The 21526-nt window shown below is 35.7% G+C and overlaps 2 protein-coding genes across 2 annotated transcripts; one reads left to right on the top strand and one right to left on the bottom strand.

The window, feature by feature from the left end:
* Positions 1–2274: 2274 nt before the first annotated feature.
* On the bottom strand, positions 2275–3047 carry LOC111371075 (protein JINGUBANG-like). The gene is made up of 2 exons (XM_022992989.1): positions 2549–3047; positions 2275–2453 (listed from the first exon to the last, which is right to left on the bottom strand). Exons 1-2 carry the CDS (start codon positions 3045–3047, stop codon positions 2275–2277), a joined length of 678 nt encoding a protein of 225 aa, XP_022848757.1.
* Positions 3048–17297: 14250 nt separating this feature from the next.
* Positions 17298–19234, top strand: LOC111371488 (aquaporin TIP2-1-like). Its single transcript, XM_022993516.1, has 3 exons — positions 17298–17520; positions 17817–18067; positions 18661–19234. The coding sequence occupies exons 1-3, from the start codon at positions 17394–17396 to the stop codon at positions 19027–19029; spliced, it is 747 nt and encodes a 248-aa protein (XP_022849284.1). The 5' UTR covers positions 17298–17393; the 3' UTR covers positions 19030–19234.
* Positions 19235–21526: the final 2292 nt, after the last annotated feature.

Genomic DNA, 21526 nt, shown 5'->3' on the forward strand with positions numbered 1-21526 from the left:
TGATGGAATATGTTAGTCAAAGAACTGATTCAAGTCTTTCTGTTTTATTTAAGTAATCTTATGTGGAGGTGAACTTTCTTCAAATTGTTGGGGCACTGGAATAGTCTCTTGCTTGCACAAAAATTGCTATCAAGTATACTACACAGCAAAAAATGCTAACAGGTTAAACTTAATTTATCTTTAGTTTGCAAGTCTACCATATAGAATTAAAATATATTCACGATTATGTCCCCTGATCGCATAATTCTCCCTCTTAAGTTCATGAGATGGGAGAGGTTTCATCTAGCTTGCGCTTTGTGTCTGCGCAATTGTGGTTTATTTCAGCTGCATTATTGAAAAGCGAATCTGCAGGTCTAACTAATATCCTGACTCTCCATTGGGCTTGGGTTGTTACTAGTTCATATTGGTCAATGCTTACCGCACTCTTTGGCCATTACGGTATGGTTATTGGAGACTAAGCTCATGTCCTCTCCTTCTGTTTTTGTTTGTGCTTAGAAGGGTATCTAGGGATGCTGAAGGGGTGAGTGTAAGATTTGATAAAAGGTAGTCTAGCGCTCATTCTTATGCATGTTATAAGTGAAGATATTGGCCCGCATAAGATCTACTTTATTTCAAGGAAAGCTATTTCTTTCAGAACTGGAAGAAAAAGCTGTTAGCCTCTTGAATGAAAATGAGAAATTAAGAATGCTTCCTTCTTTCAATGAATTTAACCAATTCTGCACTGTCAATTTGGCATGGCCACAAGAGTAATGCATGCTTTAGCTTGACCTCAAACTTCCTTTGCATTTTATCTAGCATGGCCAGGAAGTTTCTGAGGGGAAACTATCAGTTTTGTTGTTAGTTACCAATGATATGGTTCCCTATTACCTTGCAGTGGTTGGACCCAGAATAAAGACTTTTTAATGGGTAGGTTTTGATTAATTGAAAGGGATGTTTATGGATTTTGAAATGGGTTGCTGCATTTTTAAGGCCCAACTGATATACTAGTCCAGTAAGCCATTTATATGAGCCCAATAACCCATACCAATTAACCGGATTTTGGATCATTCTGGAATGGAGAAAAACATGTTTTCTCACTTGATACATACACACGCCTTCATGGATGATTGACACTTGGAATGATGCGGACCGTTATGAATGACTTTTGGGCTTATCTCATATAAAAGGTGGCTTTACATTCATTTTAGGGTTTTTCTTTTGAGTTATTTTACTCTCTTTGTCTTCGTGTTCTCTCTGTATATGTGTTATTGGTCATCAACTGGATATCCTAATGAGTGATTTTTGAATGAAATTGCTGAGTTTGAGAGACAGTCTTAGTAACACATATTCTTCGTGAGTGATTGCTGAAAAGAGAGCTGGAGAGATCAGGTTTTCTCGTTGAAATCCTACTGTTTTGAACTATACTCATCTCTTGCCCATTTTTATTTTTGAGGGCTTTATATTGGATTGGAGCGATATCCTTAGGGATGCTCAATAGGGGACTAATCGTCAGAAGCGGTATCTGAACCTCCGGGACCTTTGGCCAAAAAATCTCGTGTTCTTGTTATTTTTGAAGCATTTTTCATTTAGTTTTACTAACAATTTTTTTTCTTTTCAAAGCAAAGATCTAAGTATCTAGGACCAACAATGGGCTTCGTTGTGAGGCAAACTTGGACACTGCAGAAATTCCTAGCTTTTGACTTGATGTGTCAATATTATTGTAATTTCCTGTGTAGTACAGGAAGTACATATTTTACTCTCTAATTGCTGGTGCTCAGATTATAGACTAAAAACAGAAAAGTTGCATGTAGCCTTCGGAAGGACCCTTTTTTCAGTCCTCTTCCAAAGAGAGAGCATGCTGGTGATTATATATTGCCAAGAAAAGCTACTCTCTACTTTTAGTGATACCTACTATAAAAAATTCAAATACTTGAGAAATATAAAACATCAAAGATAGATGACATCTTCTTAAGTTGTATATTGATGGGTTATACATAGTGGAAGTTTGCTACCAATGTCCTATCCAGTGTTTTCTAGATACCTAAATGGATATTCCTCTTGAAGTTGTTTGCTCGGCTGGTTCTGCTATTTTAGTTATTATTTCTTCTAGTTCATAAATCACTGCCCTGAATCTTCTTCTCTACCCATGAAGGTGATAACACTGGACTCAGTTTGCAATCCGGAGTTTTTGGGTGCTGATCATTTGCTTCTGATTTCTCCAGTTTCTCTCTCTCTCTCTGCGGGATAAACTGACTCTCCATACCTTAGAAGTTTGATCTAGGCGGGCGCTATAGATTAACAACCTGTCATAATTTCCTCAGTTTCTAGAGCAGCAGCCAAGCACTTGACTGGTTCATCATGACCATCAATGACTGCAAGCCATGAATGGAAGGAGTTCCCATCTCTCAATATTTGTATGATTGCATCCTCTGAACCACTAAGTATTAGATCTTTTATTGTTGCTAAACAAAGAACTGCAAAATGATGGCCTTGCAAAAATCCCCCTTGATTATACTAGACATTCTTTCCTTTTCCTAGAAGTTTATCAGTCCATTTGATGAGCCCGAACAGAGGATGCGCTCGTCAGGATTTTCTGGAGATGGTTGAAACTTAAGTGTCATTGTCAAAATATGTGAGCTTTCTATAAAAAAAACCGTTCTCCATATTTTCACTGTGCCATCAGAAGAGCAAGTGAAGACACATTTATCTTCTTGGTTTAAGACAATGGCATTGACATGGCCTGCATGAGCAACAAATGAGTCAAAACGTAATCTTTCTGATATATTCCACACCTTAACTGTATCATCCCATGATCCTGTGTACAAGAGCTTCTCCTTGTGATTGAATGCTATGCATGAGATAGAATCTCTATGTTGCTCATTATTCTTCTTCAGATAGGAGAAGAATGACCTTTTCTGAGGCAAGGTGACCGTCTTCTTTGGTCTAAAGTTTTCTGGCAATGAAACATCCCACACACGGATTCTGTAGTCTTCATGTGTGGTGAAAAGCATTTTCCAGTAAGCTAATATGGCTTGAATTTCACCAATTGTAGCCTCGATACATCCCATCTCCGTACAATCTTGTTGTTTATGGATCCTACTGCTTGCAGACCCTGTAAAAATGAAGTCGCTTGTGACTGCTATAGAGAAGATGTTTACCTTTGCTGTGATAGAGTGAGGCTAAGCAGCGATATAGAAGAGGTGGAGATAAAGAGGCACGGACGGGGGAACGTGTCCATGGTGTCTCGGGGCTAATAGGCCAAAGCGGAAATGAAGCTGCTTGACGCTCAATATGTTCTTTGCTGAAGTGAATTCAGAATGAGCCTCATTGTTTACAAATGAAAATCTTCGAGGTAAGTCTGTGTTCCCTTTCTTCATCCATCAAGTTCCAATGGGGATTTTCACCACTGAACTCCATGAAAATGTTGCAAAGTTTGGAAACGATACTGAAGGAAAAACTAACTTTCTAAGAGATTCAATAGTACACATATAACTTGGTTGCTTTCTCGAGGAACATCACTTTGAGATAAAGTCGAGGAATTTAATCAGGAGTTTATATGGTGTCATTGAGTAGGTTGTAAACGTGTACAAGTTATGATATTGCTACTTTTGACAATTCACAGCGCAATGTAGGGAAATTGGAAGTGTGTATTGACTGTTCTATCAGTGTCTTATGCCATTTATCTTTAAAAAAAAAAAAAAAAAAGGTTGAACCTCAACTTTGAGGACCCTCACCGTCCCGCCCCTAGAGCTTTGTGAGGGAGGTAAATCGCGGGATGTGCCCTAGCAGGCCAGGGAACAAGAGTTGTCTGTACACTGCGCCTGCAAGGAGTACAATTCCATGTCTCAAGAATCGAACTCCGACACTGCGGCTGCCAGCAAGGCGTGAGATAACCTCACTTCTATCATTTGCACCACTGGACTATACCTCGAGGCACCATTTATCTTTTATGAACATGGGCAGGGTGTGCATTAGGCACTATTAGCCCAAGTAGTCCTGAAAATTTAAATGATGTAATTTTCATAGTAAATCACATTTCCTCATGATTTATTGGCTCTGACAGTAGGTTGGTTGCATGGTAAGGAAAGTGCTGCAAGTACCTTTCTGAATAATGTTTTGACGTATCCCTGTTGAGCACATAAATTAAGTATTGCACACTTTGTTCTAAATTATTCACTTTGTTTAAGGTTAAATGTGAATTGTTCTATTTTGGATGGAAGGATTTTTGTGCTCCAAAGTATATTCATTGCCTGCTGATCATGGGGATGCTGAAAGCCTGCAAAGTTTTAGTCAGTTACATGAATCTTTTTTTTGCTAATGTGAAGTGGGTAATTTTTTAAATTTTACGGAGTAAGTCTAGAGTTGTTAGTTGTTTTGCGTAAAAAAATAAATTAAAAAAAATAAATAATAGTAATAATAAAAAAATAAAATAAAATGAAATAAAATTGTGTCCTCTCGAGATAAATAATTCAATGACAGTGTGGCATTGCATGTTAATAGGGTACTCTTGATTTGCCCACACCACTTGTTCCATTCATTCAAGGCAAGGGCCATAAATTCTTTATACAAAAGATTTTTTTAATTTTTTTTAAAATTTTTTTTTTAACTTTTTTCCTCGAGAACTATTAACAAGGTAAATTTACTTTTACTAATGCGGCAATGAATTTTAAAAATCAAAAGGGATAAAAAAAAAAAGCCAAACCCGAATTATTGATCATTTAATAGAAAAATACACGGTATGTGATATGCATGATTATGTTAATCTACGAACATGTGTACTATGCTTGTCTTGGGTAGAAAAATGATGAATAGAGAACATTAGGTGCATATTTAGCATGCAATATAATTTTCCTAACGTCCCTGCTCTTTTTAGCTTCTGTTATGTCCCTATTTAGCAAAGCGTCCATAGGCATATTGATGCGGCCAATACTTAGCTGAAGTTGGGCGGGGGCTAAAGGATTGAATGAAAAGTGCAATAGTAAGTTAATTATAATGCAATAATTTAGTCAAAATCCAAATTATAAAAAAAAGGTTGAACCTCAACTTTAAGGGTTCCTCATCGTCCCGTCTCTAGAGTATCATGAGAGAGGTTAATCACGGAATTTACCCCAGCAGGCTAGAGAATAAGAACTGTTTGTACACTGGTGTCCACAAAAAGTCTCAATCAATATTTCAAGAATCGAACCCTTATATTACGACTGTCAGTAAAGCTGAATATATTTCACCCTTACCCTTTGCACTACTGGGATATGCTTTGGGGGCTCAAAATCCAAACTATACTTCATGTAAAGTGGTTAATTATTGAGTAATTAAGATGTCCAAATGGTAAATAGTGATTGATAATGACATGAATATTCCTAAAACTTCAATTAATTGATAATGACATGCAAATAATTGAAATAAATGGGTTTGTATTATAGTGTTGAATAAGAATAGTTTGCCCTTCCCCAAATTTTCTTCTATTTTAATCATCTTGCTACCTAATCACCCACCCCACCCTACCCTATAGGCCATGTGAGTGTGGGTTTCGGGTTTAAGGGGCTAAATGATATTTTTTAATTTACTTTTGAGTCCCTTAATTTTCTGTGTACTTTCTAGAAACCCTCCAAAAGAAACTTGGCTTTATGGTTCTATCTTAGTTAACCCCCTTTTCCACTTTTTGCTTCATCATAGTCTCCTGTCTTGCTAGAAACATGAACTATATAAATTATAACCTAAAATTTTTATTTATTATGAATGTAATATATATTTTGTAAGGTTGGACAAGTCTGTTTATACTAAGTCCCAATCGAATTTAACCAATTTGTATGAAGTAAGTAGCAATGGTTGAATATACCTTTTTTTTTATTTTTTATTTTAGGCCACTTTAGTCTCCATGAATACAAACTTTCGAGTTCTCATCCATGTCCGTACAATTGAATTAACAACTTATTGATTAACTGATGCCGACTGTGATGACAAGAACAATAGAGAGAAAGAAGAAAGTAGGAAAAAAGAGAATGAGGGAAGATAATAGATTTTATTCAATACTCAAAGCTCTATATTACAATCCAAGAACTTTAATTTATAGGTTCCAAATAACGATAAAAATGTAAAGTTGCAATAAAAAGGAAAAACTAGAATTTCCTTTTATTTAAAAGGAAACAAATTATTACTCTACCAAAACAAGAAAAGCAATAATGAAAATTCAATCTTTAATTGATTTGATTCCGATTACGCCTAGAATATACTTTCCAATTTGCATCATTCCTCCCCGACGCACTAGAAACCGATGAAAACTACCATTCTGCAAAGCAACAAACTGATCATCAAGTACCTCATCAATGACATCCTGCAAAGAAAATGGGGTAACAGGATCTCGAGGAGGCAGTCGTGAAGACTGTTCTGCATAAATGTTAGGCGACAATACTGGAGACTCAAATGTGACTTGATAAGGATATAAATCTATTATATTGAAAACATGACTAATATTTAAGTGCGTTGACAGCTTAAGTTCCAAGCCGTTTAATGATGGGGAAAGGCCCTAGTGATCTAGCACAAAGTTTCTTTGCAGCATGTTTGGGGAAACTTTCAGGTGCAAGGCGAACCATAACATAATCGCCTGCGTTAAATTCTTTATGCCTACTGTAGGGATCAGCAGATAATTTATACTGATCATTGCTTAAAGAAATTTTACGTTTAATCTCATCATGCAAGTCACAAATATGATCATCAAAAGCTTGAGACGAGGCAGTAGGACGAAAATCAGGAGGCAAAGGGATTAGATCAAGCGGCTAGCGAGGAGAGAAACCCTAAACCACCTCAAAGGGACTATGACCAGTAGATCTATTAGCAGAATTATTGTAAGCAAATTTAGCGGTGGGCAACACAAGATCCCAATTCCCTGGTTTATCCCTAAGCAACGAAGTAGATTACCCAAATTACGGTTTACAACTTCAGTTTGTCCATTGGTTTGGGGGTGAAATGCATAAGAGAACTTAAGCGTCGTCCCAAAGAGTTTCCACAGCATCTTCCAGAAGTAACTAACAAACTTGACATCACGATCTGACACGATACTAACCAGTAGTCCATGGAGACGGACAACCTCTTTGAAGAACAACTTTGCAATGTAGGACGCATCAGAAGACTTAGAGCATGGGATGAAGTGTGCTATCTTAGAAAACCTATCGACCACCACAAAGATGGAATCATGACCTCGAGCTGTTTTGGGTAACCCAAGAACAAAGTCCATACTAAGGTCACACCAAGGAATATGAGGAACCGGAAGAAGAGTATACGTCCCAGTATTTTGACGTTGTGCCTTACCCAATTGACATGTACGACATTGAGAGACAATGCGATAAATGTCTCTCTTAAGGGACGGCCAATAAAATCGATCCTCAATTAAGGCGATTGTTTTTATCCCGATCGAAATGACCAGCAAGACCTCCGGCATGTAGTTCCTAGACTAGGAAATCATGAAGTGAAGGACGGGGGATACATAACTTGGTACCTTTGAAAAGATAACCATCTTTAAGCAAGAAGGAAACATGGTCGCGAGAAGGATTGTCTAAAAGGTCATGAAAGATGGTGCCAAAGTCAAGACAATTTGGATAATCGTCCTTTAAGCGCTCAAATCCCACCACAGTTGTGCTCATCGACTGAAGCACCGTAGTGATACGACTAAGAGTATCAGCCGTTTTATTTTCGACACCAGTAGATGATGGAGAACAAAAGTGTACTTCTGAAGAAATTCAACCCACTTAACATGGTGCTCACTTAAATGGCACTGGGAGTTAAGGAAACAAAGAGCCTGATGATCAAAGTATAGAATAAACTCTTGAGGTAATAAGTAATATCGCCAATGACGGAGAGACTGGACAATGGCATAGAACTCCTTGTCAAGCCCGTCATAGCTTGAAAAAAGAAAGAGACTTATTGAAAGCTAATACCAAGTTTATGGAAGGCATAAGAGTTGTTCTTCTTCTATACCGTCACTTGAATGAAGACACCCGATCGGCCCGACTTTCCCAAATTCCCAAATAGAGGGGATTCCAATTCTATAGCACCGTCTTCTTCCGAAAGGGACGAAGTGACTCAGCTTGGTTTATCTTTTCGCTGAAGAAGGTGATGGGATGACCTTCTTGACTTAAGACACCTCCGATACCTACACCGGAAGCATCACAAGCAACCTTAAAAACCTTAGAAAGATTCGGGTGGCGTAAAATAAGAGTTTCGATCAACTTTTGCTTGAAAGCTAAGAAGGCTTTTTAGGCCGAAGGGGTCCAACGAAAATCTCCCTTTTTCATATACTCAGTAATGGGAGTAGTGAGGGAGCTAAAACCTTTAATGAACCTCCTATAGAAAGATGCAAGCTCGTGAAAGCTACGGATCTCAGTTAAGGTGGAAGGGATAGGCCAATCCCGAATAACAGAGATTTTAGCGAGGTTAGCAGAAATACCATGTGCTGAAATAATGAACCCTAAGAAAAGGACTTGGGACCGGAGGAAAGAACGCTTTTTTAGGTTAGCAAATAACTGAGCAGAGCGAAGAGTAAAGAAGACCTGACAAAGGTGATCTAAGTGAGCTTCCTGTGATCAACTATAAATCAAAATGTCATCAAAATAGACAATAAGGAACTTCCCAATAAAAGGGCGTAAGACATGAGTCATGGCCTGCATGAAAGTGCTAGGAGCATTAGACAACCCAAAAGGCATAACCAACCATTCATACAAGCCATCTTGGTTCTTAAATGCCGTTTTCCATTCATCTCTGGGTCTAATCAGAATTTGATGATAGCCACTTCGTGGATCAATCTTGGAGAACCACAAAGATCCTGCCAACTCATCTAACAAATCCTTAAGGCGTGGAATAGGAAAGCGGTACTTAATGGTGACTTTGTAGATGACGCCACTATCAACACACATGCGCCACGAGCCGTCCTTCTGAGGGGTGAGTAAAACTAGAATTGCACTAGGGCTAAGGCTAGGGTGAATAAAGCCTTTATTGAGTAGAGTTTCAATTTGCCTATTGAGTTCAGCTCACTCAGTAGGGTTCATTCTATAATAAGGTCGATTTGGAAACTGGGAGCTAAGTACAAGATCGATGGCATGTTGAATATCCCGCATAGGAGGAAGCTCATCAAGTAGGTCGACAAGCATAATATCATGAAACTCGTCGAGTAAAGGAGTCACTTTGGGTGGGATGTCTATGGGAAAATCAGGAGAGGTTTGAAAACATGCTTTAGCAACCAAGGCAAACATAAGCCCAGTGTCTTGACCTTCACGTTCAAAATCTTAAGAGACAATAGTTGGAGACAACTGTCTGAAACACCTTTGGGTGTGGAGATGGAAGTTGTCCTCTTTGGAGGGTCTGAGGGCTTGGTCGGTAGCAGGCGAATAGTTTTGCCATCGTAGAGAAATTCATACGTATTGTCACGCCTGAAATGCTTAATATCATAATCATAAAGCTAAGGGCGACCCAAAAGGATATGAGCAACGTCCATAGGTAAGACATCACAATAAATGTCCTCTGAAAAAAATGGGCCCAATTTAAGAGGTATGAGACAGCGATGAGTGACGGGTAAAGAGGTTCGATCTACCCACGCCACCTTAAACGGTCGAGGATGTAGTTCGGTCTTGAAGTGGAATTTGGCCACTGCGGACTTAGATACGACATTCATGGTGCTACCATCGTCAATAACTAACTTGCATGAACGAGAGTTGCATGGAATGAATGTATGGAAAATAGAAGTTTGCTTCCACGAGTACGAATCAATAGGGGTGGAAATGATACATCTCATGACCGAGACAACAACAGTATCCTCTTCATAACACTCAAAGTGGTCAAGATCATCAATAGAATGGTCAATAGGGTTGACCATGAAACACTCATTCTCTGGGGTTGGAAGCAGGGATTTCTGTGCAAGGGCGAGGGCATGATTGGGAGATTGAGAGGCAAATGACCTCGAGCATGACAGCTATGGCATACAATTTGAGGGTTAGGACCCCAAGTGGTAGCTAAAGAAACAGGTTGACCCCTAGAAGGGTCGCGAGGAATAGGAGTGGGAGAAGATCCTACAGTCGAGCGGGCCTGGCTCAATGTAGGACTACTAGTAGGAGCACTAGTCAGAGGGGGATGAGAGAGACGCGGGTCAAGTAAAGTGGGAGGGCCACGTTGCAAATATGAAGAACGGGAGCATCACTGGTGTTCGAGTTCTTTGTGAAAAGCATCCTCTAACGAATCGAGATTGAGTATAAGAACGTGATGTTTGAGATCTGGGAGTGGGCTGTTAAGGAACCTAGTAATTGTGATGTCCTTGGGTTCAGCAAGGTTAAAAAGATGTTCCAAGAGTTGAGATCGATGGTAAGACGGGATGTACTTCTCAGTGAGTTTTAGTTTCATTTCTCCCCACGAAGTAATAGGTTGGCCTAAGCGGTCGAGGGATTGTGTCACCGTCTACCAATAGCGCTTAGCAGATTTAACAACTTTCATCTTAACGAAATGAATACGTTGATAATCAGGCATTTGGTACCAATCGAAGTATTCTTCGATGGCATCGCACCAATCAAGAAAGGCTTCCGATTCTAGGCAACTATCAAATTTCGGGGCGTCAAGTTTAACTTCCTAGTAACGTCATCAACAAGATCTCTATGTTGTTTATAACGTGAGCGTGGGGATGGATGTGGAAGACCAAGACTAGGGACATTATTGACAACTAGGTCACTAAGTTCCGTATAAGTAATGTGATGTGTAGGACCAAGATTGTGTGGATTAGGTAGTATGCCATCTGGGGTACGGAGGAGTGATTCGTGGATGTTCTGACCAACTGTGGAAGAATCGGATAAATCATCTATAGGATGTTTGCCCGAGTTTCTGGATGACTGCTCAATACGTTCAGTAAGATTTTGAATGAGAGTTTTAAGCTCAGCTAGATCAGATTTTGCTGACAGTATGTCAAGGGAGAGATTAGTGACTTGCGGTGAGAGTGCATCATGAGAGTGGTTAAGATCCTTTAGATTCATTATGAGCCAAGCACGTGATTAGTGTAGAAATGTGTGACGAGATTTAGTCAATTATGAATGTTGATAAATCAATTCGACAGCGTGCCTCCTTTTTTTCTATATGTAATGCGTATCTAAAACTAAACTACGTGAACTAAAAACAATTTTGTTTATCTATTTTTTTTTATTTTTATTGTATAGTATTATAATAATAATTATTTTTTTTCTAATTTTTTTTTTATCTTTTTCTGTATTTTTATTTTTTGTTTTTGGTTTGGCCTGGAACTAAAACTAAGTCAACTTAAGAAATCAAAAGCACTTGAATAAAAGTACAGTATCAAAAGCAAGATTAAACCTTACTTACAGCAGGGTTCGAGCTGACCGGACAAGGAGGCGACAATGGAACTGGAATAGCTTGGGTACTGACGAGCGAAAAATGGGTTGGGCTATGTGGAGCAGCAGGAGTTGCGAAGGTTGGAGATGCAGAGGCGCGATGAAATTGCAGCAGGTACAGCGACTGAACACGACAACGGTAGATAGTAGAGAGGGAAGTCAAAACTGTGGTGACTGAAGAGCGAAATAGCGAAGTCTCTGGCCTCGGAGCGGAGTAGTGGCAACAACGAGAAACTGATACAGCAGTAGCGGTGGATTGGTGCTGACGAAAAGAGATGTCGATGGCTAAATTGGAAGAACCAATAGATGCAGTAAGTGAATTACAACCGGATAACCCATAGAGGCGGTAAAGGCGCGACTAATGTGGATATGGGCGATGGCAGCGGTAGGGAATCAAAGCACAGATGGCACTAGGTGAGGCGAGTTTGCAGAGACAATGTTGAAAGGAAGGAGGCAGAGCAATAGCGATCCAAATTGACCCTCAGACCACCTCGCAACGGTATTCCACAGCAGCAGTGGGACGGTAAGTTTGTGGTTGTGAGATGTGGTGGATGTTGGCGTCGGTGTGAGAGAGATAGGAAAGATGATTGTTGTGTGATTATTGGGCTGAGTTGGTACATGGACCGTAAATCTTGGGCAAGGTGTGTATATGTGGGCTGGTAAGAATGGGTTGTTTGGGTTGATAGATTGGATTGGTATATGTGTGGGCCAGTAGGTATTAGGTGTGGGTTAGGTATATTTGTGTATGGACGACGCAGCAAGCAGGTACAACTTCGTGAAATTTGCTCTTGCTATTCGATCTATTTTTTATTTTTATTTTTTTAACTAAAGCTACTAAGGATTCAACGGATTATGGGCTAACCAGTGAACAGTTCTGGTTTTTTCACCCTATCTTTTTTTTTTTTTTTATGAGAAACTGTAATTTTTGATTTAAAAAAAAAAAAAAACAGACAATCAACTACGATTATTACTAGTTTGTACCTATTCAATTGCTGCTACAGTGTGTTTTGGTGAGAGTTGATGATTAGAGTGGGCGGTTGCTGTGGATTACGTCACGTGATGGGCCAAAGTCGGGTCAAAAGAAACGTTGTGGCTCTGATACCAAATTGATGCCGACTGTGATGACAAGAACAATAGAGAGAAAGAAGAAAGTAGGAAGAAAAGAGAATGAGGGAAGATAATAGATTTATTCAATACTCAAAGCTCTCTATTGCAATCCAAAAACCTTAATTTATAGGTTCCAAATAACAATAAAAATGTAAAGTTACAATAAAAAGAAAAAACTAGAATTTCTTTTTGTTTAAAAGGAAACAAATTTATTACTCTACCAAAACAAGAAAAATAATAATGAAAATTCGATCTTTAATTGATTTGATTCCGATTACGCCTAGAATATACTTTCCAATTTGCATCATTAACATATTTAAGTAAATTGAACATTTGATCATCCAAACCAGAAAAAAAAAAAGGAAAAATAAACTAAACATCCTCTGTTAACTTAATTTATAATCTGCAGTCTTGAGTGACAACTGATGAAAGTTAACCAAATACACTAATTAACATAGTCAATCACTGAAAGATTAACCAATTTCAGTCTTCCGTCTCACATACTGACCTTAAAATTATTAAGAATTTATATGATTAATTGATGCAACATGAAAAGAAGAAGAATTCGTGCAAAAGTGGGATCGGAGATGATTTATTTATTTATTATTATTATTATTAATTTTTTTTGGAAGTGTCCATTTTTAAAAATGTTTTTGTATATTTTGAGTGGAAAACGGTCCGGCGAAAGCTCCGAAAATGTGTTTTTCTTTATTTTGGATAATTTTCTTAATTTTAATTAGATTAGGATTTTAATTCCGTTTAAAGTTTGCTTTTATCTTTTATTATTAACGTTATTTAGAATTAATCATTATCTAAGAGTTACTTATTATATCCATTGCTTTAAATACAAGTTGTGATTAATTTTTACATTCAGTTGAGTTTTGAATTCAATAAATGGTCTTGAGAAGTTTGTCAAATTGTTCTCTCTTTCTTGATATTTGATCTTTCGAATCAACAAGTTCGAGTTTTGTGAAATTTTGTTCTCTTTTATAAGATTCTGCTAAGTCACTGACCAAACCTCGACGAAACAATAAACAAAATTATCTGTCCCCCGGGGCATAGCTCAACTGGTGGATCAATCAACATTGGCTTGCTTCCAACAGTAGGGTGGAGAGTTAGATTCCTGGTGGGAACCTGCGGCCAAAAATTTGGTATGGAGCAATCACTGTGGAGGAGTGTCTCTTGTGTGCAGAAGTGTACATCAATGGGAGGAACTTGTGATTCAATTGAGGCATAACCCGCGATTTACCTCCTCCAAGGTTCTAGGGGCATGGGTCTTGGAGGTCCAGGATTTAGTCTGGTATAAGTTGGGATACCTGGATATCAAAAAAATAATAATAATAATAATAAAAATTAACAAAATTATCTAATTTTCTCGTCTCTGCAGTGGAGGTGTGACCCACCTCATTTTTATTTTTTATTTTTTTTTTATTTGACACCAAGTTGATAAAATACAAATGACACACAATCAGTAAGATGCCCCCAACCCAAAATTATTTGTGTACTTTGATAGGGTAAATTAGTCAAATTCCTTGAAACTTTGAGTTTGTACTTTTAAAAGATTCCAAGGGGCATTTAAGTCCATTTATTTGAAATTCGGCTAGGAGTCCAAAGCTTCAAATATTTGGCCCCATTTTCAAAAGAAAAACTAAAGAGAATAATGTTATATGTATATCATTCCTACTATTTAGATGACATTCCTTTATGTGACGAAAATTTGTGTATGATGTGATAGATGAGTTTAAAATCAAAAGTATAAATGTTGTCATGTGAAACAGTGTAAAAAATTGTGTAAATGAGAATGTAAATATAACATGATTGAACCAAAAAATATTCGTTTGTTTCTATTTCCTCATTTGCATTGTACAAATGTATAGTAAATAGTATAAATGGCATTTGTATCATGAAAGATTATTCTTGTAAAAGATGTAAAAACTTTGACATTTTCAATTCCAATACTAATATAAAATTAACAATAAATGTAAGGTCTGTTTAGCATGGCTTTTGAAGCAAAAGGAGTTTTTGAAATTCAAAAATTGCTTTTAGACTTGTATAGCTAATTTTACGAAAGTGCTTCTGATAGTGAGAAAAGCTTTTAAAGAAAGTTGTCAAATATGACTTCATTTAAAATCACTTTAGGAATAAAAAATATTTTTAAAAATTAATCTTCAAACAAAAATTAAAGTAGTTTATCTTAAAAACTCTTCTACAAGAAATAAAAGTAAAAGCAATGACAAAGCGACTCGTAATATATTTCATCTTCTTATCATGTATTTATATGTAAAATGCATTTCAAAGTATGCCGATAGAAACAAAATATATACAACTCATTTATCGCTATTCAAATTTATTAATCTTGCCTTCAATGAAAATTCGTTAAGATGAAGAATAAATAAAGAAAGGATAAATTATAATCGTCTTAAACAAAAGATGGAATACATACACTTTGTTATGTGTCTTACAAGTTTTTAAGATTTATATCAATAGTTATGTATCTACCTAAATGATTTATGTATATAATCTAAATGATATATATTTTTTAAGATAGAGCAAAAAAACTTATGAGCCAGTTAAGTTTTTGAATAAGCACAATAAATAATAATGCAAAAATACTATTAAATATTTGAATATCATTTTAAAGTACGTTAATAATATTTTTGTACGAAAATCATGATTAAGGGCAAAATTTTCTGAAAAATGAAGCTCCCCATTTGAATCTTATTACATTCCATTACAATTCATTTTCTCTCTTATTTTCAACCACACAATCATCTATAAAATAATATTACACGTAAATCGATGACTTTTCCTTTTTTTTTCTAGCGCTCATTTTTCCAAAAAAAAAAACACTTTTCCACCTATTTTCATTTCCAAAAAATGGCGGCCAAACGGAGGCTAAATGTTAAAAATAAAAATGATATGATGAAAAAAGTTTAAAATATAAATATGATAATGAATAAAAATGAATAGCCTTTAATGTAATTAAAATATAATGTATTTATAAAAAAAAAATGTGACGTAAATACTATCACTCATTAATCTATCATAAAAAAAGTCAACATAGGAAAGACCCCGCAACTGATGCACCTGATTTACCACCTGGCTCTAATTTTTCCTTGGGGTAACTTATTTATTTCGAAAATTAATCTATCTTAAAATTAGTAATTTATGTATACGCAAGAAAAAGAACAATAACACACGTAAATATTTTGAAAATTTAAAAAGCACTTAAACTTATATTTGGCTTATTTCAAACAAGCTATTACCAGTCATTCTCAGTTTTGATTCGTCGAAGTACAATGTAGGATTTTGGGTCCTACAAATTCTTGAAGCAAATGGCTGTGGCATTTTTGACGGTAAGAATAGTGACTAAACATCAATATTTCGGACCGACCTATTTCATGATTTTGACATTTTGCTTTAAGACAATCATTGTTGCTATTATGTTTTTTGCAGCCACAATTTTCATATTTTGTTTAGTATCTCAATGGACTCATCAGGTTTTTACATTAAAGAAAAATACTTAGCTTATAACTTTTATCAATTTTTCAAAATTTTTTATTAAAAACGTACAATTTTTTTTTTTTTTTTGATTTTTAACGACACAAAACAGAACTTAGAGCTGTTCATTACTAGCGACATCTCTCGTAAATGTCCAATTCAAAGTATGACTTTACATAAAGTTCTAATTTTTCCAAAGATTTTGCATCAAATCGGATATCGGAAAAGCCATTTACAAATAATAAAACAAGTTAATTCTATGTTATTAGTTGAAAAATCACAAGTAAATAAAACCATACAGAAAGCTTATTCAAGATTCCCTCTAACTAATCCATTCTATAATGCAAACTACGAACTAATGACATAAATAAAGAAAAATAAAATAAAATCCTATTCGGTCGATTTTAATATATAAATACACCCGACAAGCTAATTTCATTACTTATGATTGGACGGTGCACTATGTGGCCTAAATTTAAGTCAGTCGCTGCTCCACCACCTTTATTTATTTATAATTATATCACTAAAAAGGGACCCACCCCACCTTTTTTTGTCACGATTATAAAGTTCACATGGACATACTATTGACGACTAGACAATTCTAATGTTGTACCACGTTAGTGACAGCTAGGATTTCAAGAATAAGTATACTTGATTTGGTATATGGATGAATATTTTTTGCACATTCCTATCCCATTTTTCCATTTATTCAATTATGCCCTATATCTATTTTATGTATCAATAGTTCCTATATATATTACATAAAATATCAATAATTTCTATGATACAAATTGAAAAAAATATATAACTTATTATAATGATATACGAATTCTTGAAGTAAATCATCAGTCAGTGAATGAAGAACTAGTAAAGCATAGTTATTGATCATGATATTGTCATTGGAAGGTTGGATTGACGTTGCCATCAACAATTACTGGTGACTTTACACAAAAACTCCTATAAGTCTATCAAAACAATTCTTGTTAGTTATTCTTCTTCGTTTATGGCATAAACATAACAAAGGAAGAAAATAATTGAAATTTGAAATTCCTTGTGTTTTATGTTCAAGTCTCATTATCGTAAATTTATTTTATCAGCAGTTAATTTTTCAGTCTATACAAGTTTTATTAACGATAATTAATATAGATGTATTTATACTTCATAATTGTGATTGGAAAAAAAAGAAAAGAATAAATACTCATTAATTTAAAATTGATATAGAAATGTCTAAATTTCTTTCCTTATCTTGTAACAACTACCGGAATAAACTCATAAAATGAAATATTTAATCAATAAACATTAGTATTATTTTTGTGTATTCCTACTATATATATGTGACAAAGAAAGTTCAATGTGTCATCAAAGTACATTGTGTCTTTTCTTTCTTTCTTCTTCTTCTTCAAGCATTTCTTGAACACCTTTGGGATAAAAATGCCAACCATTGCCTTCGGACGAATCGATGATTCATTAAGCGTTGGCTCTTTGAAGGCCTATTTAGCCGAATTCATCTCGACTTTGCTCTTCGTCTTCGCTGGAGTCGGCTCAGCCATTGCTTACAGTTAGTCATCACTTCTTTTTCCTTTTAATAAAGTAAGATTTGATGCAGCACAATTCACACGAATCCCTCTCCCTGTACAAATCATTCAGAGGGAGGAAAATACGCAGAATTCTTCGTTAGATCGGATCTATTAGACTCATTCTTTGGTGTTTCTCACTCTTTCACACACGCTAGGTGTGAGAGATTGATGCATAAAATAAAATTAACCCTAGCCATGCAATGCAGCTTGTGATTATAAATGTTGGTTTCGTATACAGTTCTAATTTGTGGGTATGTTTGATATTCTATTTCGACAGACAAGTTGACATATGATGCGGCTCTCGACCCAGCGGGGCTGGTAGCGGTGGCGGTCTGCCACGGATTTGCTCTGTTTGTGGCGGTTTCGATCGGAGCCAACATCTCCGGTGGCCATGTAAACCCTGCAGTCACCTTTGGTTTGGCTGTTGGTGGCCAAATTACAATTCTCACTGGCCTCTTCTATTGGATTGCTCAACTTTTGGGCTCCATTGTAGCATGCTTCTTGCTCAAATTTGTCACAGGTGGCTTGGTAAGTTGTTGTTCTATAATTATGTTATTCTTGAATTCTTTTCTAACTTCCTTCAAATGTGAGAGAGGGGATAAGATTATGTCTTGATACGTCCCCATCACGTACATTCCTTTTTTTTTTTTTTTTAATCAAAAGTTGACGCGTACACAATTTCCGTAAATAAATAATAAAGATTTTAAATCTCTGACTTTAAAGTTCTAATGCCATTTTGACTAAATCTAAAAGTTCATATCTAATCTAAACATACATTCTCAAAAACTAAAACTGATTAATTGTACTCCTTTTCGACTTTCAACACAAAGAATAGTAAATCTTCACCATGTGTAGTTCATATTCGTTTTGAATAAAAATGCTAACACGTGCACAATTTTCATAAATGAATGACGACAAAATTTGAACTTGGTTCCTCTATGTGTTCTCTACAATTTTGACTCGATCTAAAAGTTTACAACTGATCTAAGCTTACAGTACAAATGAGAATTGTATTCTTTTTCAACTTTCAACACGTTATATTAAAGAATAATCGATCTTGAATGATTTCATAAACAAGTGTCTAATTATGTTTGTAAATTTGATGATTAATTTCTATGTAGGCCATTCCAACTCACAGTATGGCAGCTGGTGTTGGAGCCATTGAAGGAGTTGTGATGGAAATTGTTATCACTTTTGCTTTGGTGTACACAGTTTATGCCACAGCAGTTGACCCAAAGAAGGGCTCATTAGGCACAATTGCCCCCATTGCCATTGGCTTCATTGTTGGGGCCAACATTTTGGCCGCCGGCCCATTCTCCGGTGGCTCAATGAACCCGGCTAGGTCCTTCGGTCCGGCTGTGGCCAGCGGTGACTTTGCCGACAACTGGATTTACTGGGTCGGTCCACTCATCGGTGGTGGTCTGGCTGGACTCGTCTATGCCTATGTGTTCATGGTCCACGAACACGTTCCTCTTGTTAGCGAGTTCTAAATTGTCTTTCGTTTTGCAATTTTCGAATCAAATTTCGAAATCCTTTTTACTTATTCTGTGGCGGTAATAAAGGTGAGGAAAGAAAGTTTTTACTTCTCTTTCCTTTTTCCTTTTTCAGTTTGGTAGTATATCCATTTTCTGGTGTAGTATTGCTCTCCGAAAGGTTTGAATTTATTAAAAGATTTGTCAATTGATGCTTTTGGTACCTAATTTTGATGCTATTTTAATATAAGCAACAAAGGATGCCGTGCCATGGACTGTGCTATTCCATTGTTCAGCTACCTAAACGATCAGTCCAATAGTAATAAATACATGTGTTTGTGTGTCATTGTTAGAACTTGTGGGCAACTTATACAAATATTCCTAAAATTAAGGGATTTCGAAAAATCATATGAAAAATGTTTTGAAAGTAAAAAAAATAATATATAAAGTCAAATTGCATAAAATGAGATAATAATAATCTTGAAAATATATGAAAACTCAACAAAAAGTTAAGGATAAATATATATGTACAAAGGGGGTTTACCGAATGGTGTCTCCCTCTCACAATGTATGACGGGCTCTGCGTGTATTTAAAAATGACGGTCCGTGGTCATTATCCCTGTTGTGAGTAGTAGGTAAAAGATTCGGTAAAAAAATTCGACACGTGTAGCATTGTCCAAAAGGTAAACTTCACACGCAGAAATTTAACATAACAAAACAGTTAAGATTTATTGCAAATTATGAGTATATTTTTAAAAATTTCTACTAAGTTTGGATTTAAATAAAGAAATATCCATATTTTATGCATGAGTGTCGTTAAACTAGAGTTCGTATTCATTATATGTTTGAACAAGTGGGGGATTGTTGGGTATTGTTCAAATCAACATTTAGGAGTGATTTTGGAAGTAATGGAAATGGTTAACCATGAGAAAAACAAGCAAAAATTAAACGAAAACAGAAAAAAAATGTAGTGGCTGAAAAATGGCCTAGACGACTGCCTGTCCTTGTGTTACAATTACAGTGGTCATTTTGTAGATTTGGACAGACACCTAATTTTGTATTGGGCGGCCAACCAAACAAAAATTTGCCCGTTTGGGTCCTGAATTCTGATGTCGTTTTGAAAGGTTTTACACCATTTTGGCTTGATTTTTACACATTTTCAGTGAGTGTAATTCTTTATATATGAGCGATTTTCATAATTGAAAATATATCACAAACACGAATTGATTAAATTACATCCGAAATCTAAGATCAAACCAAATTATTTATAATTTTGTTCCTTAGTTAATTTTTTCAAGTTTTATTTAGTGCTTGTGTGGTAGAGATTTTGATAATTGATTTTTTGACCGTTAGAGATAAAGTGGATCCTACAAGTGAGAAAAGAATTAAAAAATGACGATTGAAATAGTGAAATAACGATCAAAAATTTAATTTTAATTGCCTAAAAATCTGTACCAAACAAGCTCTTACTTGATTCAAAATTGGATCAAGGATTATTTACTCCTACAAGTTTTTTGCCATAAAGCCTTCAAGAACTTACCCCGATGGCGACAAATATCATTTAAGGACAGCGATTCATAATTATGTTCAAGCCTTCCATTTTGGTGATTTTTGTTGCTGGTTTTATTTTCATTCCTGATAAACTTTGTTCAACAATTTATAGAGCTATACATAACTCTAAAATAAATGACTGTGTGATAATCATACAATCAAATATTAAGGAAAATAATCACCCACAATTGAGAATATATAATAGAGATTATTCTTACAATCTTTGAATATCTTCAACACCATTCCTCAAACTCAATACGGTGTAGTGACAATCAAATTGAGTTTGAAAATTATATTGATCCAATCAAATCTTTCTCTTCCAAGCATCAAATGATACTTCAAAATAGCTTGCATGTCGATCAAGCCAAGTGAAGAACTCAAAGTTGGTAAGAATGAAAAAACCCACAATTATAATGAACAAGGACAAAACAAGAACCTCAAATGGTTTTAATAACCGGATAGGTAATGATAGACCATGTTTAATACTGACACTCCAAAATTCATGGGTACTATCATACTACACTTATTGATGAAGGACATACTAATGAAACAGGAACTCTGGCACAAGAGGGGGTTAAAACAACATATGTGATGAGAAAAATTTCAATGAAAAAACAGCATGATAATTTTTGATTTTCTCGGAAACCAACTCTCTAAGAATAAAGCATCAAGAATAGCCAACATAGGGTTGGTAATGGGGCGGGGCGATTGTCCCCATTTATTTTTAAAAGTTAAATTATTCGAATATATTTTATAAATTAATGTTTTTATTATTTATCATATTCCTTAAATAATTTTAAGATATTTCACTCTCATACTTTTGAATCTTTGAAATGATTGTGACTCAACAGTTCATAATTGAATCGTGCATTTTTTTCTTAATGGCGGTCCCTTAATGTTGTAGAACTTATCTTCTTGTTTTTGTCCACTTCGAAATTGAAATAGATTTCACTGTAATCATTGT

This window comes from Olea europaea, chromosome 22, assembly GCF_002742605.1.
Source record: "Olea europaea var. sylvestris chromosome 22, O_europaea_v1, whole genome shotgun sequence".
Taxonomy (NCBI): domain Eukaryota; kingdom Viridiplantae; phylum Streptophyta; class Magnoliopsida; order Lamiales; family Oleaceae; genus Olea; species Olea europaea.